The sequence below is a fragment of the Conger conger genome, chromosome 2, assembly GCF_963514075.1.
Source record: "Conger conger chromosome 2, fConCon1.1, whole genome shotgun sequence".
Classification (NCBI taxonomy): Eukaryota; Metazoa; Chordata; class Actinopteri; order Anguilliformes; family Congridae; genus Conger; species Conger conger.
Window position 1 is genome coordinate 86,997,223 of NC_083761.1, and position 27,904 is coordinate 87,025,126.

General features: G+C 43.0%; 1 protein-coding gene across 2 annotated transcripts; it reads left to right on the forward strand.

Annotated features, from left to right (window-relative positions):
- The first annotated feature begins 2,831 nt into the window (after positions 1–2,831).
- LOC133122614 (deleted in malignant brain tumors 1 protein-like) lies at positions 2,832–27,855 on the forward strand. 2 transcript variants are annotated; one of them, XM_061232678.1, is made up of 10 exons: positions 2,832–2,969; positions 9,955–10,269; positions 10,718–11,023; positions 14,846–15,154; positions 15,595–15,900; positions 19,192–19,506; positions 19,942–20,250; positions 24,919–25,203; positions 27,204–27,284; positions 27,416–27,855. In XM_061232678.1, the coding sequence occupies exons 1-10, from the start codon at positions 2,912–2,914 to the stop codon at positions 27,472–27,474; spliced, it is 2,343 nt and encodes a 780-aa protein (XP_061088662.1). In that variant the 5' UTR covers positions 2,832–2,911; the 3' UTR covers positions 27,475–27,855. The 2 variants fall into 2 exon arrangements, with proteins under 2 accessions (XP_061088662.1, XP_061088663.1); XM_061232679.1 differs by lacking the exons at positions 19,192–19,506; positions 19,942–20,250; positions 24,919–25,203; positions 27,204–27,284; positions 27,416–27,855 and adding an exon at positions 17,045–17,255.
- Positions 27,856–27,904: the final 49 nt, after the last annotated feature.

The window sequence follows — 27,904 nt, forward strand, 5'->3', positions numbered from 1 at the left end:
AAACTGTTATTATTTGTATATTGATGAGTAGCAAATTGTTTTATCTGGAGCATCTTTGAGAGAGACTGACAAAGGTGTGTGTGCAGACACCAGCCACAAGCAAAGGAGGATAAACTGGCACATCACACCACTGTATTTTTAATAAGAACGTGTTGTTGGATTTTGTACTTGTGACAATAGTTAATCCCACCAATCTTCAATATCTTATTAGTCTTACAATAATAACAATCTTATTATTATTATTTTCAATGTAAATACATGTTTACAGATCATTGGTTTGAATAGGCAACAGTACCTGCCTTAAAACAAAAATGTGCTCTTCAAAGTCCCATTCAGCTGGCAGATTTCAGTAAAGGATTCATTAATGTGCTGCTTTCATGAATGAAAGCTCTAGATGACATGAAATGGTGGTCAGAAGTCTATGCAAAATGCCTCAACTTCCAGTGGGGGTTACATCCCCTCCGAATCTCTCCCATTTGTGTCCCTACCAATGTGAAAATCAAACCTACGCCCTTGGACTCTTCCCAGTCCCTGTCAAGACACCAATGCTCTACAAAGCTCCTCTCAGAGACTGGGAACTGATGTTGTGTCAATTTGAACTGATTTGCTTAATAGGGCTTGGGCTTCTTCCTCCTCTATCTCTGCACTGCATGGAGGCTCTCTGTGAGGCTGTCTGTGAGGCTGGCATTGGTGCTATCTGTGGGCCTGTCTGAGAGGCTGGCATTGGGTCTCTGTGGGCCTGTCTGTGAGGCTGGCGTTGGTGCTATCTGTGGGCCTGTCTGTGAGTCTGGCGTTGGGTCTCTGTGGGCCTGTCTGTGAGGCTGGCATTGGGGCTCTCTGTGAGGCTGGCATTGGGTCTCTGTGGGCCTGTCTGTGAGGCTGGCGTTGGCTCTCTGTGGGCCTGTCTGTGAGGCTGGCGTTGGTGCTATCTGTGGGCCTGTCTGTGGGCTGACTGGGGCCTGACTGGCATGGGGGCGACATGGCTCAGGCAGTAAGAGCAGTCATCTGGCAGTCGGAGGGTTGCTGGTTCGATCCCCCGCCCGGGCTGTGTCGAAGTGTCCCTGAGCAAGACACCTAACCCCCCAAATGCTCCCGACGAGCTGGTCGGCGCCTTGCATGGCAGCCAATCGCCATTGGTGTGTGAGTGTGTGTATGAATGGGTGGATGAGAAGCATCAATTGTACAGCGCTTTGGATAAAGGCGCTTTATAAATGCCAACCATTTACCATTTACTGGCACTGGTGTGGAGGCTGACTGATCCCCCTCTACAAAAGCAAATGCCATTCCAAGATGAGATTTCATCTTTCATATTCTTCATATTAGTTTAGGACACAAATTGAATCACTCAGGTCTTAATAATAAAATACCATATTGGTAAAATAATTAATAATTAAGCACCTATAAAATTTAGAACATGTTTTCCCATTCATAGTCAATGATGAATCAAATTAACTCTTTTTTACAGTTTCTGAAGTAGCCTAAATAATATGCACACTTCACATTACATAATCTAAAACATATTACCTACCTGAATTGTATTTAAGACATTTTCACTGCAACACCAAATGACACATGGGTTTGTTAAATTAACGGAAATGCATTCGATATGGATGCAATAACTTTACGTTGTTCAACGCCAAATCTGACGGAGACAAACAGTGGATTCAGTGGTTTCTCCTGTTCGCCTATAGCCTAAAAAGCAAAGTGGCTTCACAACGTGGATCGCCTTTGCTTTTACTTTCGTCAAGCCGTTCAGTTTGTGACGGCTGATGAACTGAACCGAATTTCAATTTCATAAATTGGTAACGTTAGAAGGTTTATTATGTTAACTCCTCTATCCATCCATCCATCCATCGCGGTTCAAGCTGACCCCTTGACTGCTTGGAAGGCTAGCACCAATGTTTTGAATTTGATGTGAGCCATGACAGGCAGCCAGTGGAGGGAAGTAAGCAGGTGACGTACAGTTGATTAGACTAAGCAGGAGACAATCCTCCCCTGCAGCAATGCAGGGTTAAGGGCCTTGCTCAAGGGCTTATTATCTTATTGTGGCTACACCAGGATTAGAACCACCGACCTTGCGTGTCGCAGTCATTTACCTTAACCACAATGCTGCAAGCCGCCCCACATAATGTAAAACCTCTGTTGGCTACATAAATTGTATTTAAGACATTTTCACTGCAACACCAAATGACACATGCGTTACAACTAGGTCACTTCTATGTGATAAACTCTAAGCTCAAAAAACACATTTCATTTCACAAAACCACTTCTGTTAGACACACACATACTTTAAGAAGCTATATCTCCTAAATGGATTGACCAAAGTGATACCTAATTGTGTAGCTCTGATCTTCTAGTTTCACATCAAATAAAAATCAGATCTGCACGAAGATACACCATTTACTGCATTGTACGACATTTTGACTTCTTCCTCTCTAATGCTATGTCAAAAGCATCCTCTCATGGCACTGGTAACCCAATGAAGTAAACTATCTGATCCCTTTCTGAGGACAAAACCATGTCAGGTCTCAAGGAGGTTGAAACAATAATCGGGAACGTGGAGTTTCCTACCAATATCTGTTAGTAGTTTCCTGTCCATCTACCAGTATGATTTACCTGTGGTTGAACAGCACTACTCTGCCCCTCTTGCATGAAAGCAATCAAACAATTTCCACTATAAGCAGCATGCAAGTTAACCTTGACGTGTTTGCTTTCAAATACTTGACCCAAACAATTAAGAACTTGACATGATTGTGAAAGAAAAAAAATCTAGGGTCCCTAAATAAGAGCAAAAAAGGGAAATGAGGGACCACAGCAAGCTTCCTTTAGGGGAGGGCTCAGTTTATTTTAGAGCTCAGAGGTGTGAGAATCCACTCTGCTCTGTGGAAGGGTGCGTTTGTCTGCGCTGAAGATGGAGAGATGTCTGCTGTTCCTCTCTTTCTCCTCCCTCCTCCTGCTCTCCACAACCAGTGAGTACCAGCTTCATCCTCCTCTCCTGCTTCTCCACACCCAGTCAGGGTCAGAGATTGGGGGCCAGGGCCAAGGGTTCAGAGGGTCTGCTGGTCAAAGGGCTCTCCAGTAAGAGCAGGGTTACAGGCAGCCTCTAAACACCACAGATTACTGGAGGGACATTATTTAGAAAATGTTTCTGTATTTATTTGACATACTCTCTTCACAGCAGTGCATTTGAGTTCCTCATGAGAGCACTTTAATAAATTATTTTAAAAAATATATATTAAAAAAAATGACAAAAAAAAAAGTATACAAACACTAACAAGTACTAGTGGTAACGCCTGTGGAAACCTTAACTTTCTAAGCAGGGCTAAAGCAACATTGATCCAGAGTCAGACTTCTTATGAAGATCTTTTAAAATAACAGACTCTGAAAAGTTAATATCCTCAACCTCTTCTTATACAAATATATAATAATAATATATGAAATATTACTTAAAGCTCACATTGGTTTGAATATGTGGCATGGTTTTTTTTAAAGCATGTTGTCAACTAAAATTAAAAAAATTAATCTGGAAATTTAACAAGTGAAAAAAGATATACTGATAAATAGTGATTAACGGGCAGGCATTTCATGAAGCGCAACTACAGATATGAACTGTTTCCTCATGGTGAAAACAACATTTGACTGAAAACAAAACCATCACAAATGTGAAACATTAAAAACCCTTTTTGCTTTATATATAAAAAATGCTAAGTAGATGTGTTATGTTCGGCTCTGAGAACCCAAACGCAGACCACAGGATAATCCAAAATTGTTGTTTATTTGTACGAAGTCGTAGCCAGGAGATCCAATACAATGACAAAAACGAAAGGCAAAAGAATAGTCGAGAACTGGTGGGGGGGGGTCAAAAATCCGGAAAATCAAAAGGCTAAAGTATAGAAGGGCGAAGGCCAAAATCGAAGTCCGAAAACAAAGCAGAATGTCAAAAAACCAGAAAAGCAGAAAGGCAAACGAAACAAAAGGGCAAGGCAGGCTCGGAAATCAAAAGGCAAAGGGGTGCCTATCAAGAATTAGGCTTACGAAGTTTTCCGCACTAAGACTGATCAACGTTCTGACAAGGAACAATACAGAGACTGAGGTTTAAATACATGAAGGAAGGTGACAATCTAGGCGGGGCTGGGGAAAAGGTGGGCTAAACAAATAGACAACAGGTGGGGAAACATAATAGGGTAATAACATAATAACGGGAGGGAGACGAAAATGCAGACTGGATGCACATAACCAACAGGTAAAACATACAGCTCCAGGTTAGGGAGTAGACATTTGCATAGCTTGAAGACGTAGTGATAGTTAGAGACAGGTGCAAACACTTCGCTGAAACTAAACAAGTAATCAGGGATAGCATAGGGAGGCGGAGTTACAGAACAGTGCAGAAATACTAAGAGATTGCGTTAGTGAGTTAGTCTCCCCCTCTCCGAACCTCCACCTCACGCTCACGACTACTGTCTGTTCTGGCTCCACGGTGGTGGAATGAACTCCCCGTTCAGGTCAGAACTGTAGAACCTCTCCCCACCTTCAAGCGCAAACTGAAGACGCACCTCTTCCAATCCCTCCCTACCTCCCTGTGAACCTTAATTGTTGTCTTTGTGATTTACTTTGTGTTTTGATATTTTTAGTTGGCTAGGTAAGCAGTATGTGGATCAGTGGAGGCTCCTCCATAGAGGTGGAGGAGGCCTGGCCTCCCCAATAATTTGAGAGAAGAGAGAGATTTAAAAAAAACAATAAATATATTTATTTTATTTATTTATTTTAACAAAAAACATATTTTTTATTTTTTATATTCATATTATTTTAGTTTTGTTCATAAATCTAAATTTTCCCATGGCTAAAACCCAATATTGCAATTGTAAAGCAACAGGCCAGATTTCCCTATCAGTTTGTATTAAGGGAGGCCAGGCCTCCCCTAGGAAATGAGATTCTCATAGAAGTCAATGTAATGCATTTTTTTTCATGCCAATATGTGATTGGCCAGATCACTGAAAATGGGTGGGCAACGGAGGCCTGGCCTCACCATGCATTGTGTCCAGGGCTGAAAGATTGACATTTTGTTCGTCCAATCACATGCTACTGGTTCATTTGGAATCAACTATCCTTTCCTTTCCTATTCAACACAGAAGCCATTTTGAGAATTCGCTAGTCACTTCAGTCAAACAAACACTCGCCATAGTGGCTACGAGTGTCCTATCAACTTGTGCTTTTCAGGAAATTTAGAGAACACCCCTGGCTATCATCCCTGGAGTTTATAGCTCAAACACTTTTGCTTAAAACTACCTCGGAAGTCGGCGAGATTCTAGCGCAATTTGAGATCTTGGGCTGGAGATATGCAGATTCCAGATACTAGGGAGTGAGAATGACATTCAATAGGTCATGTTAGACACCATTTGGGATTTATTGAACAGTTTTTTTTTTAATGTAGTCCATTTCGTTTTATTACAAGTCAATTTAATAATCTTCCATATCAAATTACCGAATTGTTGCTCTGTGAGGAAATTCACTCTAAATACGAATAGAGTGCTGCCCTCTAGTGGATAACGTTAACGTTAGATAAAGCCAACTGGAACCATATTTTTACATATTTTATATTAAATATATTGAATAAAACTACATATGATAAAGAAAGTGTTATCTTATCTTTTTTATATGCTAAACTTGATTAAATTGGTGATTACATGTTGAAGCTGTAGAAGAATGAAAAATGTAAGCTAAACAAAATTGTTTTTAACTACATAATTAAAATTCCTGCCTTTTACACATGTTCACTTGGCATTTATATTACATCCAAATGTCATTTCTCAGCTTAATTATCAGGCAGGCTCATAGACTTACAGCAATGTCATTTCTTCAGGAAGGCACAAGGCTAAGCTCTGCACAATGAATTTCATCAGCCAGAACTTTCTGACTGTAGCTTACACTCCAAATAGTATGCCTTTGGCCAGCACAAAGACAGATAAGAGAACAGGGAACATTCCATCGCGAGTGAAGTGAGCAAGCGGAAAAAAATGGCCTCCTCAATTCTGGAAGTCACCAGCCTCCACTGATGTGGATAGTTAAGTTTGGTCACTTTTGCTTTGTTGTTTGTTTATTTGTTGATTTAAAAATAATAAATAAATAAATATAGGCACTGGTCCTTATCTTTGTTGTATGGGTAGCAATTGAAATTGTACTTCCCTCTAGGGTCTTTCAGCGCACTTATCCCTGGTTATGGGGATGCACTTTGCTGTACGTCGCTCTGGATAAGAGCGTCTGCCAAATGCCAATAATGTAATGTAATGTAATATTTCTAAACTACCCAATAAAAGTGATTGTTAGTTAGTTAGTTAGTTAGTTAGTTAGACAGACAGTAAGTGTATCAATCGGATTAGTTCTGTACAAAACCTAGATTAGTAGTAGTTAGTAAGAATCGTGCTTTACAACATTTAACGACCAAGAAAAAGCCGGAAGTAAGAATCGCGAGTTGAGAAGGAATTTCTTGAAAACCGGAAAATACCGTAAACCCGAATAGTGGGACACGCAGACAGGGGAGTGACTCGGCTGGTGAACATTCAGACGCAGACATAACAGGGGAGGACAAATGAGAACTGTAATGGAAAACACTAGCCGATGAGCTATGAATAATTAACAAGAATAAACATGAATACCTACAGGACAAATACAGAAACATTTCAAGATGCCATGCATACAGGTTTCTAGCCATGACTAATTTGCAACCCCTGTCCCGGGCCAAATTTTTTAAAGTTAAAACAGGAAATACAGAAGCAGTGAACTTCAAATAGTACCTAAATATTAAAAAGTGGTACAGATAAAAGACTAAAATAAAGACAAACACTAAAATAAGGGCAAAGACAAAAATCAAAATGTTAATAATACATAAAATCAGTGTTCACAGACTTGCTTCAGTTTCAGCATGTGTGTTTAAAAATCTTGAGCTCTTTCAATGTTTTAATTTCAGATGGTAATGTGTTCCACAGTTGTATACTTCTTACTGAGAAAGAAGACTGACCAAATGTTGTTCTGCGTTTTGCTGCTCTGTGATTTCCAGTTGTTGCACCTCTGATTCCACTGTTTTGTTTGTTTTATTTCTGGGGCAAGGTTGTTCACACTTAAAAATAAGTTTAATAAATGGTACGTTTACAAAACTGTCAAAACTTAGCATGTAATGTTTCAGTAAAATTAGGCAATGGTGCCTGTTTATATAACGACCTGATGGGTGTAGTTGTTGTTTGGTTGGCCTGGCCCCAAACGGTTATACAGTATGATAAATGAGAAAATATAATGGCATGCATAAACTGCTGTGCTGCCTTAATAGGTATGTAATGTCTAATTAAGCGGAAGCAATTTAAATTTGTTTTGACAGTTTTGCACAACCTCTTTACATGTTTATCAAACTTAAGGTTTGAGTCTAAATTAACACCTAAAAATGTAATTTCATGTACCTCATCTATCTCTTGCTCATTTCAATTTTTTTTAAATTAAAAAGCACATTGAGACCGTCTTATTACAGTTCAGAGTCAGATGATTATTTCAGAGCCACTGTGACACACCAGACATTTATTTTGTGAGCATCTCTGCTGCCATATGAGGGTTTTTTTGCTTGCACATATATAATTGTGTCGTCCGCATAGATTTGGCATCTAACTCTTTTACAGCTGTCAGGTAAGTCATTTACATATAAACTAAAAAGTAAAGGGCCTAAAATTGAACCTTATGGAATTCCCATTCAGCAAGTTTGGGCAGATGACTGGGTAGAATTTATTCGAACACATTGCTCTCTGCATTCAAGATAAGATCTAAAGCAGGTTATTGCATCGTTTGAAAAATTGAATCGTTGCAGTTTATTCGAAAGAATTTCATGGTTCACAGTCCAAAAATACTGCTCCCACTACACTGCCTTCATCTAATGACTGTTTCATAGTTTCAGTGAGGTAACAGTTTGCTAACTCTGTTGAGTACCTTGGTCTGAATTCAAATTGTTTGGGGTGCAGAAGGTGAGTAGTTGTTCAGCAACTGTTTTTTCAAGAACCTTTGAGAGTGCAGATAAAATTGAAATTGGTCTATAGTTAGAGACCTGGTCAAGTGCTCCAGACTTGGAATTGGGGTGATAATTACCGATTTCCAGTGCTGAGGAAACTCATTAGTTCTGATTGATAAATTGACCACATGTGTTACTGGCGTTAAGAGAAGAGAACTGTGTTTTTAAAAAATAAACAAAATAACAAAATTATCCTTGGCCTTAGATTGCCTTCACTGCGTGATAACCTTACCAGTCTCACTTTGATCGACTTCTTTAATATAAAAGGACGTTGATTGGTCTCTCAGTGTATCTTTTACCTGTACTGGTTGGAAACTTGCTGCCATTTCCTCAGCTGATTGAGTAAAAAATTTATTAAATTTGTTTGCAATTTCAATACTTTCATTACTAACTAATTTCTATAATCAATTCCACTGTTGATTTTTGTGGGTTAGGCACTCAATTGGCTAAAATATTTAAGTGCTTCCAAAGTGCCAAGCTTTTCCCCTCTGATTCTGTGATCAACTGCATGAAGTAACATGTTTTTTCATCAGGTGGCGAATATCCTTATTCTGCCACAGTAAAGCCCTACTACGCTGTGGGTGCTTCAATGAGTGTATTTCTGAATCACATCTATAAAGTGTTTTCGTCATTGTAGTACTTAAAACAGGTATTTAAATCTTGAATTTGTTTAATGTTATCCCAATTAATATTCTGTAATTCATTTTCGAATTGTTATTTTATTCTTCGGGATGCCTGTGAACTCTGGATAATTTTCTAACGATTAAAATCATGTTATGGTCGGACAGACCTGTAATTAAATTGTACGTCTTTGTCACTCACTCAGTTCTATTCGTGAAAATCAAATCAATAAGGGTTTTACTGACTTTAGTAAGTCTTGTTTGCTCACCCCCCCCCCCCCCCCCAATCTGTCTTTTCAAAAACAAACGTAACCAGGTACAGCAATCATATGTGTTGGGATATTACTCTTTAACCAAGATTCACTTCGACACTTCTTTAGAGGAACCATCCTTCCCCATCTGCAGGGGATCACGGCTGAGTGCAGAAGATGCCTCTTCTGTGGAAATTATTTTCACTTTTCCAGTCTTTACCCTGTTACATGTCATTAAGGTGTCTACCATTTACCAGATTTACACTTTTATCCAGAGGGAATTAAAGTGTAAACACAGGTGCAAAGATCAGGGAAGGAAGTGCAGCAATTCTCTGGAGAGGGAAAATATCATCCCAGGAGACCCAACGTATCTGCAAAACTGCCGTTTTACAACAGAATGTGAAAACTGCTATTTCCAAACTCCAATAAGAATGCACATCATCCCAGTCTAAATAAGTAAAATTAAGTTTTACAACTCTTATTTTTTTGATCCTGATTACATTTTGACAATGTCCTTTTTTGTAATGGCATGGAACTTCTGATATCTGCACGTGCTTTTTAATACCCTCTCAGCATTCTCCTTCCAATTATCAGGGCAGTGAAACAGTTTTTGTGTCTGACAAAGTAAAAAGGTTTTTCTCCCCCTTGTGGCCAACGTGTGTCCCTGCAGTCTGTAGGGGCTTCTTCTCCCTGAGAGATGAGTGCTGTCACAGGAGTGTCATCTGCTTAATCAGTCATGTGACAGGCTTCACTGGCAGAGCTCATATCACTGGTGTCCAGTGCACAAAGCAAGGCAGATAGAGCGCACCCTAGTGGTGTCCCTGTGTTCCTGCAGACACTGCTGGGGTCATCCTTTGAAGCCACATGGAATTAAAGGCATTCTGCAATCTTGAAGCCTTTGCAGGCATAGCAGAAAATACCTTTTATTTTAAGTCAGAGGAATCCTTTCATGAGTTGTCTTAAATCTGTTCATTCGTCAAGTTAATTTGAGTATTTCTCTCTCTCTCTCTCTCTCTCTCTCTCTCTCTCTCTCTCTCAGGCAGGGAGGATGTGAGGCTGGTGAATGGTAGCAGCCCCTGTGCTGGGAGAGTGGAGGTTTACCATCGGGGAGAGTGGGGGACAGTGTGTGATGATGGCTGGGACCTGAAGGATGCTGGAGTGGTGTGCAGACAGCTGGGCTGTGGAGATGCTGCAGATGCACTAGGAGAGGCTCACTTTGGACCAGGGTCTGGGAGAATATGGATGGCTTATGTGTCCTGCAGTGGATCAGAACCCTCACTGAAGCAGTGTGGGTCACTAGGATGGGGTAAACATCGCTGTAATCATGGAGAGGATGCTGAAGTGATCTGCTCAGGTAGGACTCAGCTCTTACAATAGTCTTATACCAAATGGCACTTTGGATTTACGTGAGGATATGTACATTTTAAAAAACAAACTCATATTACATGTGTCTAAAACATAGTATTTCATTTTTTTATGTTGTGTTATAAACTGATGTGTGCATTGTGCCATTCACTGAACTAACCAGAGTTTGCACAGCTGCAACAGACTCATGTTTATGTTCTTTCTTTTTATGTTGCTCTTATTTTGTAAATGTGATTGGCTCATCTCCTAAAGAGGTTTACATGTAATTGTCTCACCTCAGAGTGCAGTAGACGTGTGATTGGCTCATCTCACACTGCTGTACTCCATGTATAATAGCTGTGCAGTCCTGTGTTCAGACAGCTGTGCTGAATGTTGTCTCTGGAATAAGGTGCCAGCCATTGCTAATGATTCTCTCTTTATTCTCTGTTCAACTGCAGAGGTCAGGCTGGTGGGTGGGACTGACCTGTGCTCTGGGAGAGTAGAGGTGCATCATGGGAGCTCCTGGGGCACGGTGTGTGATGCTGACTTTGACCAGCGGGACGCAGAGGTTGTGTGCAGGGAGCTGGGCTGTGGGGCTCCTAAAGAGCTGCGCGGGGCAGCTGCATTCGGCCAGGGCGAGGGCCAGGTGTGGGCAGACGAGATTCAGTGTAGAGGCAACGAATCTCAGATTAACTTCTGCCCCACTGCACCCTCACAGAATCAACCCTGCTCCCATGGAAACGATGTGGGCCTGGTGTGTTCTGGTAAGAGTCTTCTGTGCACTGTGAGAGTTTCTGTGATGCTGGGTGAATATAGCCCCTTAATAGGCCATATGAGTTTATATTTAACAAGGTCTTTATTCATTATACTGTGAAATGTGTGAGTTTAATCAAGTGTGGAGTTTGTATGATCTCCCTGATATGTACCTCGAACCATCTCAACATCCTCATTTCTTCTATTCAGGGTGGAACTGTTCTTATATCTGGGAAAGTCAAACTTATACACTGGTGACCACTTCATTGGGTAGACCAGTACACCAGCTTGTTAATGCAAATATTGAATCAGCCAATAATGTGGCAGCATCTAAATGCATAAAAGCATGTAGACATGGTGAAGAGGTTCAGCTGTTTTTCAGACCAAATGTCAGAATGGGGAAGAAATGTGATCTAAGTGATTGTTTGATGTTGGTGCCAGACAGGGTGGTTTGAGTATCTGCTGATCTCCTGGGGTTTTCATGCACAACAGTCTCTAGAGTTTGTGGGGAATGGTGCGATAAACAAAAAACATCCAGGTAGCAGCGGTTCTGCGGACAGAAACACCTTGTTCAAAAGAGAGTTCAAAGGAGAAGGGCCAGACCGGTCGAAGCTGACAGGAAGTCGACAGAAACGCAAACAACCACACATTACGGCAGTGGTATGCAGAAGAGTATCTCTGAACACACAACGTGTCAATCCTTGAAGTGGATAGGCTATAGCAGCAGAAGACCAATAAGTCTTGTAAGGCGGAAATTATTAACATCTGGCATTATCACTCAGGGCACTGGTCAACTTGCTGGCTTCCTCTGGTACTGTGGAATATGTGGCTGTGAAGTAATTTAACCCAGGAGCATGCACCATTAACCCCCACTATCTCCGCACCCATACGGGCAGGAGCCTGTGGGGGAAGACTCAGGCCTCCAGCCGTAAAACTCGTTACGACGGGGCAACATCCTTTACGGCACGGGAAGGTTTCAGAGGGCACGGCCTGTTAGGCCCTGACCTTCTCCTGAACCCCCCTTCATTGCTCTCTCCCGCTTTACTCAGTCACTATATGATGTGTACAGCACTGGATGTTTCATGACAAAGTCAGTTTCGATAATATTCATGTTTGGTATTATTCTGATTGTTTCAGTGCGACTGTTGCAATGGTTTCATTTCTGCAACAGCAAACCCTGGACATCATAACCAACCAGGAACCAGGGAAAAACTGTGTGGAGCTCTGCCCCAGTGAAAGCCATGTGCCTCAACCCCCCTGCATTTCCTGGGGAGGCGTGGCTCCAAATTACAGATGGGTGACCCATTTTTAGGGTTAACATCAAAGGCCAGATTTTGGATTTAAGGACAGTAAACTAAGCATTCTGGGAGGATGCAATCAGTCTCTCCCGTGCACACCGTGCACGTAATTTCTATGTACAGGGTGTCTGTAGCCAGACTCTCGTATGTAGCTTTTATTACCAGGTATGACTTTTAAGACTCCGTAATTTGGTTTCCATTGTAATGCTTTTTTGATTTGGAACTAGTGTATAATTACGTATGTAATCTGCCAGGTAAAATAAATTGTTAAAACTTGATCTGTGTGGTTTCGCTTACTGACACTCAAAGTTATACAGGGAATGCTTGGTTTACCCCCTCGAACTGGTCTAGGGAGGATGAATATTTACGCTTAATGTATCACGGCGTATAGCACCCGTAGGCCTATGTTGGTAAATCCCTCACCTCCGCGTGGTAGTTCATTCATGTCGAGCACAGCCGTAGCTAGGTTGGTCTGCTTGGGTCCCTAGGCTGTAAACAGATATACCCAAGAGTAGCTATTCCCGCGACCTCTGTAATGACTACAGTAGCGAGTCAGTTTGTGAGACGTGCACATAACGCGCGATGTGACATGCGGCGGTACCAGCAGAGGACTGTTCGGAGAGTAAATCTCAGTACAGGATTCCTATAGCGATCAAGTCAAAATTATCAATAAGAAATCTACCTAATGTGGATAACTAATCTAAATTATTATTCTAAAATGGAGTCAGATAAACAAAGGTGAATCTATTGGCCCTATTGTGGAGATTCTCGTTCAGCCCGGACCAGTGAAGAGAGGAAGGCAGAGTGGTACTACTGCCTTTGTATCGTGGTTTATTTATTGGCTGATCTAGAATCTCTGCATAAGGGCCACTAATTTTTAACCCTATTAGTATTCTTTCAGCAACACCAGAAGGACGAGCACGCTGATACCTTCAGCCCTCGCTAAATTCCGTCGTTGGGTTAGCGTGGGGTTTTACAGTCTAAAAAATAAGTCTAATAAATACCTCTGTTGCACAAGTGGGGTGACATTGGCTCAGGAGGGATGAGCAGTTGTCAGGCAGTCGGAGTGTTGCCGTATCAATCCCCGCTCTGGGTTTGTCGAAGTCTCAAGACTGAGCAAGACACCCCCATTTGCTCTTGAAAAGCTGGTTGGTGCCTTGCATGGCAGCCAATCGCTGTTGGTGTGTGAGTGTGAGTGTGTGAATGAGAAGCATGAACTGTACAGCGTTTGGATGAATGCGTGATACAAATGCAGACCATTTCCCATTCATCTGTCATGTGACAGACAGAGCTCATGTCACTGGTGTACAGTGTACAAAGCCAGGGAGATAGAGACTCGGGTGCACTCTGTGTTCCTGCAGACACTGCTGGGGTCTTACCCTTTGAATCCACAGTGAAGGTGTTTACGCTGTGTTCACAACTCAGCGTATCATCGGCTTGACACCAGAAGTCATTCATTCCAATGGAGAATGGTTATTGGACAGTTACGCTCCTGCGCCCCCTTGTGGCCAATATTTATGCTGGCCGACGGATGACGTGTTCTTTGGATTTTTCCAAACTTTGTGTTGTTGGCGGACCATCGGATTAACCGGAAGTAGAGAAAATCACAGTGTGCTCACAGAAAAAATCGGGCATGCAATGCATTCCATTCATTTTCTATGGAGAGGCTTGCGGTGCGTGAAGTTCGCAGTCCAGTGAGTGCCGTGTACGTTTGGCGGTTCTGTATTTACATATCGTGATCTGCCCATGCAAATCAACTGAGTCCAGCACTGCTCGCATGGCTCACAAAACTAGGATCAAACTTTCAAACTAGGTGTTGCAGGTAAAATATGAATCAGCAAGTGTATTTTGTTTATTTTGCTCTTCAGATGTTTTCAAAAACATTAATGGACTGTTTAAGAGGAATAGGACCCGCCATATTGTGATGTTTTGCTAAAACAAACAAACACAGTGCTGTCCAATCAGGTGCTGACAGTGTTCTGCAGTAGATTACGTCCCTCCTCGTATTGATCCCATGGAGCGATCAATCAGACAGAACCCACCTACAGTACCGCCCATGATACGGACAACTTGGGGGAACAATGCGTCACCATGTGCGGTCGCAGGATTTGGTGTGTGGGTATCTTGACAACTTGGGGGTATAAACCCACGCTACACCAGGTTAAGCAATTTTAAAGATCTATCAACAGTGTTTGCACAAAAGAACCATGTTCCTGAAGAAGATGCTCATGTACTGTATACTGGATAAAATCAATGCATTTTCTTCACTTCTTTTAGCACTTTTGGCTGCAGTTAAAAAGCATTCTACAATCTAGCAAACACCTAGGTGAAAGCACCTTTTATTTTAAATCAAGTAATTGGGACAGGGAGGAAACCCTTTGTGAGTTATAATAATTCTGTATTTCATTCATGAAGTTAATTTGAGTACATCACCCCCCCCTTCCCTCTCCCTCTCTCTCTCTCTCTCTCTCTCCCTTTCTCTCTCTCTCTCTCTCTCTCCCTCTCTCTCTCTCTCTCTCTCTCTCTCTCTCTCAGAAAGTATAAGGCTGGTGAATGGTAGCAGCCCCTGTGCTGGGAGAGTGGAGGTTTACCATCGGGGAGAGTGGGGGACAGTGTGTGATGATGGCTGGGACCTGAAGGATGCTGTGGTGGTGTGCAGGCAGCTGGGCTGTGGAGATGCTGTAGATGCACTAGGAGACGCTCACTTTGGACCAGGGTCTGGGAGAATATGGATGGCTTATGTGTCCTGCAGTGGATCAGAATCCTCACTGAAGCAGTGTGAGTCACGAGGATGGGGTAAACATCACTGTAATCATGGAGAGGATGCTGGAGTGATCTGCTCAGGTAGGACTCAGCTCTTACAATAGTCTTATACCAAATGGCACTTTGGATTTAAATGAGGATATGTAAATTTAAAAAAACAAACTCATATTACATGTGTCTAAAACATAGTATTTCATTTTTTTATGTTGTGTCATAAACTGATGTGTGCATTGTACCATTCACTGAACTAACCAGAGTTTGCACAGCTGCAACAGACTCATGTTTATGTTCCTTCTTTTTATGTTGCTCTTATTTTGTAAATGTGATTGGCTCATCTCCTAAAGAGGTTTACAGGTGATTGGCTCATCTCCGACTGCAGTAGATGTGTGATTGGCTCATCTCACACTCCATGTATAATAGCTGTGCAGTCCTGTGTTCAGACAGCTGTGCTGAATGTTGTCTCTGGAATAAGGTGCTGGTCATTGCTGATGATTCTCTCTTTATTCTCTGTTCAACTGCAGAGGTCAGGCTGGTGGGCGGGACTGACCTGTGCTCTGGGAGAGTAGAGGTGCATCATGGGAGCTCCTGGGGCACGGTGTGTGATGCTGACTTTGACCAGCAGGACGCAGAGGTTGTGTGCAGGGAGCTGGGCTGTCGGGCTCCTAAAGAGCTGCGCGGGGCAGCTGCATTCGGCCAGGGCGAGGGCCAGGTGTGGGCAGAGGAGATTCAGTGCAGAGGCAACGAATCTCAGATTAACTTCTGCCCCACTGCACCCTCACAGAATCAACCCTGCTCCCATGGAAACGATGTGGGCCTGGTGTGTTCTGGTAAGAGTCTTCTGTGCACTGTGAGAGTTTCTGTGATGCTGGGTGAATATAGTCCCTTAATAGGCCATATGAGTTTATATTTAACAAGGTCTTTATTCATTATACTGTGAAATGTTACACGCCAGTGTGTGTGAGTTTAATCAAGTGTGGAGTTTGTATGATCTCCCTGATATGTACCTCGAACCATCTCAACATCCTCATTTCTTCTATTCAGGGTGGAACTGTTCTTATATCTGGGAAAGTCAAACTTATATACTCGTGACCACTCTATTGGGTAGACCTGTACACCAGCTTGTTAATGCAAATATTGAATCAGCCAATAATGTGGCAGCATCTAAATGCATAAAAGCATCTAGACATGGTGAAGAGGTTCAGCTGTTTTTCAGACCAAATGTCAGAATGGGGAAGAAATGTGATCTAAGTGATTGTTTGATGTTGGTGCCAGACAGGGTGGTTTGAGTATCTGCTGATCTCCTGGGGTTTTCATGCACAACAGGCTCTAGAGTTTGTGGAGAATGGTGCGATAAACAAAAAACATCCAGGGAGCAGCGGTTCTGTGGACAGAAACACCTTGTTCAAAAGAGAGTTCAAAGGAGAAGGGCCAGACCGGTCGAAGCTGACAGGAAGTCGACAGAAACGCAAACAACCACACATTACGGCAGTGGTATGCAGAAGAGTATCTCTGAACACACAACGTGTCAATCCTTGAAGTGGATAGGCTACAGCAGCAGAAGACCAATAAGTCTTGTAAGGCGGAAATTATTAACATCTGGCATTATCACTCAGGGCACTGGTCAACTTGCTGGCTTCCTCTGGTACTGTGGAATATGTGGCTGTGAAGTAATTTAACCCAGGAGCATGCACCATTAACCCCCACTACTATCTCCGCACCCATACGGGCAGGAGCCTGTGGGGGAAGACTCAGGCCTCCAGCCGTAAAACTCGTTACGACGGGGCAACATCCTTTACGGCACGGGAAGGTTTCAGAGGGCATGGCCTGTTAGGCCCTGACCTTCTCCTGAACCCCCCTTCATTGCTCTCTCCCTCTTTACTCAGTCACTAAATGATGTGTACAGCACTGGATGTTTCATGACAAAGTCAGTTTCGATAATATTCATGTTTGGTATTATTCTGATTGTTTCAGTGCGACTGGTGCAATGGTTTCATTTCTGCAACAGCAAACCCTGGACATCATAACCAACCAGGAACCAGGGAAAAACTGTGTGGAGCTCTGCCCCAGTGAAAGCCATGTGCCTCAACCCCCCTGCGTTTCCTGGGGAGGCGTGGCTCCAAATTACAGATGGGTGACCCATTTTTAGGGTTAACATCAAAGGCCAGATTTTGGATTTAAGCACAGTAAACTAAGCATTCTGGGAGGATGCAATCAGTCTCTCCCGTGCACACCGTGCACGTAATTTCTATGTACAGGGTGTCTGTAGGCAGACTCCCGTATGTAGCTTTTATTACCAGGTATGACTTTTAAGACTCCGTAATTTGGGTTCCATTGTAATGCTTTTTTGATTTGGAACTAGTGTGTAATTACGTATGTAATCTGCCAGGTAAAATAAATTGTTAAAACTTGATCTGTGTGGTTTCGCTTACTGACACTCAAAGTTATACAGGGAATGCTTGGTTTACCCCCTCGAACTGGTCTAGGGAGGATGAATATTTACGCTTAATGTATCACGGCGTATAGCACCCGTAGGCCTATGTTGGTAAATCCCTCGCCTCCGCGTGGTAGTTCATTCATGTCGAGCACAGCCGTAGCTAGGTTGGTCTGCTTGGGTCCCTAGGCTGTAAACAGATATACCCAAGAGTAGCTATTCCTGCGACCTCTGTAATGACTACAGATAGCTAGTCAGTTTGTGAGACGTGCACATAACGCGCGATGTGACATGCGGCGGTACCAGCAGAGGACTGTTCGGAGAGTAAATCTCAGTACAGGATTCCTATAGCGATCAAGTCAAAATTATCAATAAGAAATCTACCTAATGTGGATAACTAATCTAAATTATTATTCTAAAATGGAGTCAGATAAACGAAGGTGAATCTATTGGCCCTATTGTGGAGATTCTCGTTCAGCCCGGACCAGTGAAGAGAGGAAGGCAGAGTGGTACTACTGCCTTTGTATCATGGTTTATTTATTGGCTGATCTAGAATCTCCGCATAGGGGCCACTAATTTTTAACCCTATTAGTATTCCTCTATTCATTACATTACATTACATTATTGCCATTTGGCAGACGTTCGTATCCAGAGCGACGTACAGTTGATTAGACTAAGCAGGAGACAATCCTCCCCTGGAGCAATGCAGGGTTAAGGGCCTTGCTCAAGGGCGGATCTTATTGTGGCTACACCGGGATTAGAACCACCTTTGTGGTTTGTCCCAGTCATTTACCTTAACCACTATGCTACAGGCCGCCCCGGGGCGACCACTTTATTGGGTAGACCTGTACACCAGCTTGTTAATGCAAATATTAAATCAGCCAATAATGTGGCAGCAATGCATAAAAACATGTAGACACGGTGAAGAGGTTCAGCTGTTTTTCAGACCAAATGTCAGAATGGGGAAGAAATGTGATCTAAGTGACTGGTTGAAGTTGGTGCCAGACAGGGTGGTTTGAGTTTCTGCTGATCTCCTGGGATTTTCACGCACAACAGTCTCTATAGTTTGCAGAGAATGGTGCGAAAAACAGAAATCATCCAGTGAGCAGAAGTTCAGTGGGAAGAAATGTCTTGTTAATGAGAGAGGTCAGAGGAGAAGGGCCAGACTGCTCAAAGCTGACAAACATTACAAACATTACAAACATTACAGACATGACAGGAACGTTCCAGTGTGCTCACACACCAAATCCGGCACACTACACATTCCATTCATTTTCTATGGAGAGGCTTGCGGTGCGTGAAGTTCGCAGTCTGGTGAGTGCTGTGTACGTTTGGCGGTTCTGTATTTACATATCGTGATCTGCCCATGCAAATCAACTGAGTCCAGCACTGCTCGCATGGCTCACAAAACTAGGATCAAACTTTCAAACTAGGTGTTGCAGATAAAATATGAATCAGCACGTGTATTTCGTTTATTTTGCTCTTCAGATGTTTTCAAAAACATATTTTAATGGACTGTTTAAGAGGAATAGGACCCGCCATATTGTGATGTTTTGCCAAAACTCTCTCTCTCTCCCTCTCTCTCTCCCTCTCCCTCTCTCCCTCTCCCTCTCTCCCTCCCTCTCTCTCTCCCTCTCTCTCTCCCTCCCTCCCTCCCTCTCTCTCTCTCTCTCTCTCTCTCTCTCAGGCAGGGAGGATGTGAGGCTGGTGAATGGTAGCAGCCCCTGTGCTGGGAGAGTGGAGGTTTACCATCGGGGAGAGTGGGGGACAGTGTGTGGTCGTCGCTGGGACATGAGGGATGCTGGGGTGGTGTGCAGACAGCTGGGCTGTGGAGATGCTGTAGATGCACTAAGAGCTGGTCACTTTGGATCAGGGTCTGGGAGAATATGGATGGCTTATGTGGACTGCAGTGGATCAGAATCCTCACTGAAGCAGTGTGAGTCACGAGGATGGGGTAAACATCACTGTAATCATGGAGAGGATGCTGGAGTGATCTGCTCAGGTAGGACTCCGCTCTTACAATAGTCTTATACCAAACGGCACTTTGGATTTACGTGAGGATATGTAAATTTAAAAAAACAAACTCATATTACCTGTGTCTAAAACATAGTATTTCATTTTTTTATGTTGTGTTATAAACTGATGTGTGCATTGTGCCATTCACTGAACTAACCAGAGTTTGCACAGCTGCAACAGACTCATGTTTATGTTCTTTCTTTTTATGTTGCTCTTATTTTGTAAATGTGATTGGCTCATCTCCGACTTACTTATCAAACTAGGTGTTGCAGGTAAAATATGATTCAGTTATGTTCTTTATTTTGCTCTTCAGATGTTTTCAAAAACATATTAATGGACTGTTTAAGAGAATAGGACCCGCCATATTGTGATGTTTTGCCAAAACTCTTTCTCTCTCTCTCTCTCTCTCTCTCTCTCTCAGACAGTATAAGGCTGGTGAATGGTAGCAGCCCCTGTGCTGGGAGAGTGGAGGTTTACCATCGGGGAGAGTGGGGGACAGTGTGTGGTCGTCGCTGGGACATGAGGGATGCTGGGGTGGTGTGCAGACAGCTGGGCTGTGGAGATGCTGTAGATGCACTAGGAGAGGCTCACTTTGGACCAGGATCTGGGAGAATATGGATGGCTTATGTGGACTGCAGTGGATCAGAATCCTCACTGAAGCAGTGTGAGTCACCAGGATGGGGCAAACATTCCTGTAATCAATCAGAGGATGCTGGAGTGATCTGCTCAGGTAGGACTCAGTGTTATTCAGCTCTTACCAATGTTCTTTAAAAACCCACACATTACAACAGTGGTATGCAGAAGAGCATCACTGAACACACAACAAATCATAGGATAGGCTACAGCAGTAGAAGTCCAAAGAAAAGTCTAATAAAAACCTTATGAAGTGCTCACTGAGTGTGAGCACTTAATTAGGTATACATTAGACTCATCTTTTAGACTGGAGTCTTCTGCTCCTGTCGCCTATCCACTTAGAGCTTAGACGCGTTGTGTGTTCAGAGATGCTCTTCTGCAAACCACTGTTTTAATGTGTGGTTATTTGCATTACTGTCACCTTCCTGTCAGCTTTGACCAGTCTGGCCCTTCTCCGCTCACCTCTCATTAAGAAGGCATTTATGCCCACAGAAATGCTGCTAATTGGTTTTTGCACCATTCTTTGCGAATTCTCTAGACAAGTGTGTGTGAAAATCGTTCAGCAGAAGTTTCTGAGATAATCAAACCATCTTGTCTTCCACCATCATCTTTGTAATGGACAGGTTTAACATCTTCATCATCACTGCCACCGTAATCAGCACCATAGAGTATATATATTTATTTTATTAATTAACAAAGGAATACAGTAAGAATTCAGTATACAGGGAATAGTGTACAAACAGAACAAAAACAAAAGAGCCAGGGGTATATCACACTCGAAAAATATAAGAAATAACATTAAGTGCTTTGATAGCCTTTTTGTTTGTTGAATTAGAAAGTAGTTTCACATATTGTTCAACATCTTTCATGAAAACAACAAAGTAAGGTTTTTTTTTACTAAATTTACATTTATGAATGAAAGATTTTGCCAGCAACAATATCAAATTTATTTTTCCCAAAATAAATTAAATTATTTAAAGATATTATCAATGAAAAATCTGCAAAGGTCTTGCCACAATTTCTTGGTTTGAGAACAATGCCAAAATAGGCATAAAACTGTTTCTGGATATTCATCACAAAAAGAGCAGTTTGTGTTGATGTCTCTTTTAATTGTTTTGCATATGGCAGGGTAGTATTTATGGCCGGATAGTATTCATGAATCATTTTGAAGGACACCTCCTTAACCTTATCCACAATGAGGTATTTATGGGGAAGCATCCAGACTTTCTTCCAATACATGGAATTTACAAACCGATTCCAATATGCGGTGACATACAGAACAGAGACAACATCTCTGAAAAATGGCACGTCGAACTTGCGTGTCGTCTCGTAGTTCAGAGCGGTTATGCGTCACTGAAGCGTCCTAGGAATGCCACGCCCCCTTTCTGCGGCACATTTCAGCTGCTCCCATTGAAATCAGTAGTAAAAGAATCATAGTACTACAACGACAAAGAACAAAAACAGAAAAAGCTATAAAAACGCCACAAAATAAGTTGCAGCGTTGTGATCTGCACTGCCATTGGAAAACCCTGTTTTTCGTTTTTGTACGTTTGCATTACATTACATTACATTATTGGCATTTGGCAGACGCTCTTATCCAGAGCGAGGTACAACAAAGTGCATACCCATAACCAGGGATAAGTTCGCTGAAAGACCCTAGAGGTAAGTACAATTTCAACTGCTACCTGTACAACAAAGATAAGGACAAGGGGATTTTTTTTTTTTTTTTTTTTTTGAACAAACAAAAAACAAACAGAGAAAAAGTCACCAAAGTTAACTATCCAAACACTGCTTACCTAGCCAACTAAAAATACCGATACACAAAGCAAGTCACAGAGACAACAATTAAGGTTCACAGGGAGGTAGGGAGGGATGGGGAGAGGTGCTGCTTGAAGAGGTGCGTCTTCAGCTTGCGCTTGAAGGTGGGGAGAGATTCTATAGTTCTGACCTCAACGGGGAGTTCGTTCCACCACCGTGGAGCCAGAACAGACAGTAGTCGTGAGCGTGAGGTGGAGGTTCTGAGAGGGGGAGGTGCCAAGCGGCCTGTGGAGGCTGAACGAAGAGGTCTGGCAGGGGTGTCGGGTCTGATGATTTTTTGCAGATAAGCTGGGGAAGACCCTTTAACTGCTTGGAAGGCTAGCACCAATGTTTTGAATTTGATGCGAGCCATGACAGGCAGCCAGTGGAGGGAAGTAAGCAGGGGGGTGACGTGTGAGTATTTGGGAAGGTTGAAGACCAGACGAGCTGCTGCATTCTGGATGAGTTGGAGGGGTCTGATGGCGGACACTGGGAGGCCAGCCAAGAGGGAATTGCAGTAGTCCAGGCGGGACAGAACCATCGCTTGGACCAGGAGCTGGGTCGAGTAGGGGGCGAGAAAGGGGCGGATTCTCCGTATGTTGTGTAACCTGAGGGAATCACTACCACCACACAGGACACAAAACGTATCGGGGTTCTTTGTCTTTATTTTCCCATCGTTACATTTGACTGCCAATGAGGGCTAGCAGTATGAAGACGTATTGTAGCTTGTTTGCTAAAAGCGTTTTATATCCATACAATACGGCAGTGGGCTTGCCTAAAACCAATACCAAACAAAATAATACATATCAATATCACGGTAACGACCACCGCATAAAAAGTATAAGAACCCCCTTTCAGTTCATTAACTCACATCCAAAACAATCTCAGGCTAACCGCCAAGTAAACGTGGACGATGACCGAACATCAATCTTCAAACATCTTAATTTCGTCGATCTACGATACAGTGATCAACTCATGTTTTTAACTAGTACATTACAAGTAATTTGACAATAAAGGAATATCATGTGTGGAAATCTTATTACCAGATAATTATTCAAACCATGCACCCTTCTGCTTACTTCTCACATGAAGATATCAAACGAAAAAGACAGATTTCCCATGAGCACGGTAAACTAATAAATCACACGAGTAAGTATACACTCTAGAACAGGTACAGTGACTATCGCCTCCTTCTGGGTAAACAGTTAACTGAACCTCGTCGCTGTGCACTTGACATTACATGAAATCAACACAGCAACAACATGACAATGTAGGCCTTTTATATTAAATCAACTTATTCACCTTTTAATACCCATTGTACTGGATCTTAATATTCCGAAATGCCACCTGGTTACAGTTGTGTAGGAAGAACCTGCAAGACCGGGTCACCGCCGCAATGTTCTCGGAAAGGGACAGTCTGCTGTCCATCACCACGCCGAGGTTCCTTGCACTGGGTGACGGCGTGAGTGTGGTATCCCCGAGAGAAATGGAGAGATCCAGATGGGGAGAAGTATTAGCAGGGATGAATATCATTTCAGTTTTACCTGGGTTGAGCTTTAGATGGTGGTTGTCCATCCAGCTCTGGATGTCCCTCAGGCAAGCAGAGATACGGGCTGAAACCTGCGCGTCATGTCAGATTATATATGATTTGTTTTATGCTAAAAATAGCTACAATGGGGAACCTCACAGACGCGCCACATCGGTTGCAGGTTGCCATCGATAGGCCACTGATTACTGAATCTCTAGTTTCATTATTAACAATAAAAAACGCCTGGTGGTTGGTCTCGCTTTCTTGCTTTTTATATGCAATTTGCTCAAGAGGGCATCGAAGAAACACGATCATGAAAGTATTAAATATATCCGTTCTTTAGTTTTGGATAGGTAAGCGTTTTAAATGTATTGTCCTGTTTTCAACCGGTTGAGAATGTTTTCCTTGCAGTGCATCACATGAGGACGTGAGCAAGCTAAATAATTTGGTTAACTTAAATGTATGGGTGTTTTTATCTTAACTTGGCTAGCTAGCAAGCAAAAATTATTATTGGATAAGCCAGCATCCTTACCTTAGCTATCGATCATAGTTGAAATAGTAAGTTAGCTAGCTTGTGAAAACTCACAGCGCGAGCGTCTATCATGGAGGTAGCTATGGTAACAACCCACAATGTGTGGAAAGTGGGGACACGGTCTGTCAATCATAGCTAATTGATGTACATTTGTTTTATTGTTGCCTAAAGACAACTGGCAAGTGTCACATTCAACCACCATGTTACTGTTTAAATCAACAGAATGCAGTCGTCTCTGTTCTGATAGAATGGGAAATCATAATGCTTTAGCTCTTAGCCGTAACCCTAACCAGCTCCACTGCAGTCATATCTGCATTACAATAGCACAGGGGTGTGTAATCTTATCTGTAAAGGGCCAAGGTGGGTTCAGGTTTTTGTTTTAGCCCATCAGAATCGGGGTATCGTAGTGCTGGGGAAAAACAAGAACTCACGCTCACACCGGTCCTTTTTGGATAAGATTGGGGGCGACATTGGCTCAGGAGGTAAGAGCAGTCGTCTGGCAGTCGGGGGGTTGCTGGTTGATCCCCTGGGTGTGTCGAAGTGTCCCTGAGCAAGACACCTAACGCCCAGTTGCTTCTGATGAGCTGGCTGGTGCCTTGCATGGTAGCCAATTGCTGTTGGTGTGTGTGTGTGTGTGTGAATGGATGAATGAGAACCATCAATTATACAGCGCTTTGGATAAAGGCACTATATAAATGCAGACCATTTGCCATTTGATTAGACACCCCCGATCTAGCAGTTAGAGCGTTGACCCCGCCCACACCTACTCTGAGGCGGTCACATGGCTTCCCAGGACATGGATGAGTGAAATACGCTCAGCTGAATACCAGGTTAAAGCCCGTTTGCACTGTATGGTTGATGAGAACATTATTATGAGGGAGAAGCTCAGTCTGTTCTCTGTCTTACAGAGACACCCCAGGCTGTCTTGACGGTCTCTCCACATGGGCGGATATATAGGGGACAAGCTGTCAGTCTCTCTTGTGAGGTCACAGTGCCCTCAGCTGGCTGGAAATATTACTGGTACAAAGGAAATGGATCAAGTGGCACTGCCCTCATTGCCAGTACAGCTGAAGGCTCGTACACCCTCAGTGCTGCAGCTCTTGCACACACCGGGGAGTACAGCTGCAGAGCAGGGAGGAGCAACCCAGTCTGGTACACAGAGTACAGTCACCCTGTCGACATACAGGTAACAGGTGAGTGCTGGTACACAGAGTACAGTCACCCTGTCCACATACAGGTAACAGGTGAGTGCTGTTACACAGAGTACAGTCATCCTGTCCACATACAGGTAACAGGTGAGTGCTGTTACACAGAGTAGTCACCCTGTCCACATACAGGTAACAGGTGAGTGCTGTTACACAGAGTACAGTCACCCTGTCCACATACAGGTAACAGGTGAGTGCTGTTACAGAGTACAGTCACCCTGTCCACATTGTAGGGGTCCTCGCACGGGCCGCCAAATAACGCAGGGATTTTACTCTCTACGAAACCAGGGCGCCAGTTAAACGTTGTGTAGCAGTATAACTGCAAAAAGTAATCAGTCTCATAAAATTACTATTATCAGGAATATCTAACCACAAATTTAGTATTTTAATTAATAATTAAAATAACCAATATTAATGATTAAACATACCGATAACCTGAAGGTTGGAAGTTCTTCGAAAGACTGCTTTAACTCGGCTCTCATGTCTATGCGATTCCAAAACGGACACCGGGGTTTAATAAAATATATTTATTTATTTATTAAACACAGAACAGATAAACTAACGGGAATTAGTAGGGGAAGTTAGGGTGTGTGTGTGCGTGTGTGTGGGCGCGAGCAAGCGCGCGTGTCGCTTGAACAAAGGAAAGGTGGGAGTAGCTAGCTTGAGTAAGCTAGAGTTCTGGGTGTGGTAATGAGTTAGAGTTAGCTGTGAGAAGGGACTACTTGCGTAGTTTTGCTCTATATATGCGCAAAAGACGGCGAATCAATTCACGTACATATATATGTAGCTAACCAAACACATTACAATGGTAGGATGGTAAATATTGAAACACAGATTCACAAAAACAGTTAAGACTAAACTAAACACTGCCTATGCCTGAATGTTTGTTCTCTTACTGAGTTCATACGCATTGGATCCAAAAGACGTGCTGTCCTTATAGGAGCCATGATGGTGCTGTGAATGTGTGTCCTGGAGAGATGCGCAGGCTGGGGCGTCTTAGCCGCGCGTTGTCGTCTGGTCCACTCGGTTGCTGGAAGGATGTTCGCTTGTCCTTTTTCCGGGTGGAAAAGTTCGTTGCTGTTGTTCGATGGTGAGCTTTGCAGGAGTAAACTGATGTAGCGTTCCGCGTACACCAGTTTCCACTCGCTATAGGCGACGAAGTTACCGCGAGGTAACTGGGTGTGTCCGTAGGCCTGGTAGTGCGCTGTGCAGCATTCAGCCTCTGTCCGAGTCTCGGAGCAGATGAGCTGAAGCGAATGGCCAAAAAGGGTGCGTCGAAGAGAAGAAACAGAAGAGGCAGAAAAAGCAGAAGAGAGACAGAAGAAAGATCCCAAGAACGTGTCTTGCTCTTATACGGGACCGTTTATTGCTCCCGCCATTACGGGATTGGCTGAACCAAGTTAGACGTCATTCGTGGTGGACGTCGCAGAATTTTCCTGTGGGAATGTGGAAGTTGTAGTCCCTACAACATACAGGTAACAGGTGAGTGCTGTTACACAGAGTACAGTCACCCTGTCCACATACAGGTAACAGGTGAGGGCTGACTGATATTCTTCTGTGTGTAAAACTTGCAAGGTCCCATAATGCAGTACGTATTATCCTGTTTGTTCCATAACTGCCAACATACTTTTCTGGCGTTCATTATTGAATATCTTTTCGAAATAGTATTCATAAAAGAATTCCAGCTGCCTTTGTCCCTCTGTGAGGGTGATTTGTTTTCTCCACAGTCATAAATACACTGGTGTGAAAACTGCATTCACTTACTGTAGCAGATGCATTACAGGACACTGCATACACTTACTGTAGCAGATGCATTACAGTACACTGCATACACTTACTGTAGCAGATGCATTACAGTACACTGCATACACTTACTGTAGCAGATGCATTACACTACACTTACTGTAGCAGATGCTTATGTTCAGAGTGACGTTCAGCACAGGAGCAATGTATAGCAGTATGCATCCCTCATCTCTGTGTCTCCACAGGCAGAGTGATGTGTGGTCTGGGTGCTGCTCCTCTCCTGCTGGCCACCATTGTACTGTGTGTGAAATGGTACAGGAGACCAGGTGATGTGCTTTCACTGGGATGCACACTTACTCTCTAAAACATGATGTGTGTTTCAGGGCTCAGGCTGCAGCTCTGCTCACTCACAGTTCTCTCTCATCTGTTGTGTCTGTACGTGTTTGTTGATGTACAGGGCCGTCTAATGAAACAGCTGTCCGCTACACTGGAGGGAATGTGGAAATTGCCATATAAAACACACAGAGGCTGGGTCCGTGTACTTATGTGAAATGAGAATGAAGTCTGAGAGCTCAGGATTCTTTTTTCATCATTGTGATGTTTCTCAGCTTGCAGGAGGGGAAATTGGGGGTGCAGTCATGGGGGCATTTTAGGGAATGGGAACAGGAAGATGTTGTGTCTTTAAAGCGCAGCATCTGTACAATATGAGCAGAGTTTCTGATTCACCTGGGCTGCACTTGTGATCTTCCTGTAGTTAGTTTGCTTTGATTGCTGTATGTTTGTTCTAGGTTAGGTCACTGAACTTTATGTTTGATGCAGTAAATTGACATAAATTGACTGAAATTGAATATGTATGTCACCATGTGTCTGTATGTATTAAATTGGATAGATGTTAAACTCTGTGTTACATTATTTTTAAAGTGTAATGTAGTTCTGTTACTCTTCC

Bases quoted from the DNA above. Each gene is read 5' to 3' on its own strand.
- LOC133122614 (XM_061232678.1), top strand. From the start codon at position 2,912: ATGGAGAGATGTCTGCTGTTCCTCTCTTTCTCCTCCCTCCTCCTGCTC. The intron at 15,901-19,191 runs GTAAGAGTCTTC...TCTCTCTCTCAG, and splicing joins TGTGGGCCTGGTGTGTTCTG to GCAGGGAGGATGTGAGGCTG. The intron at 19,507-19,941 runs GTAGGACTCCGC...TCTCTCTCTCAG, and splicing joins TGCTGGAGTGATCTGCTCAG to ACAGTATAAGGCTGGTGAAT.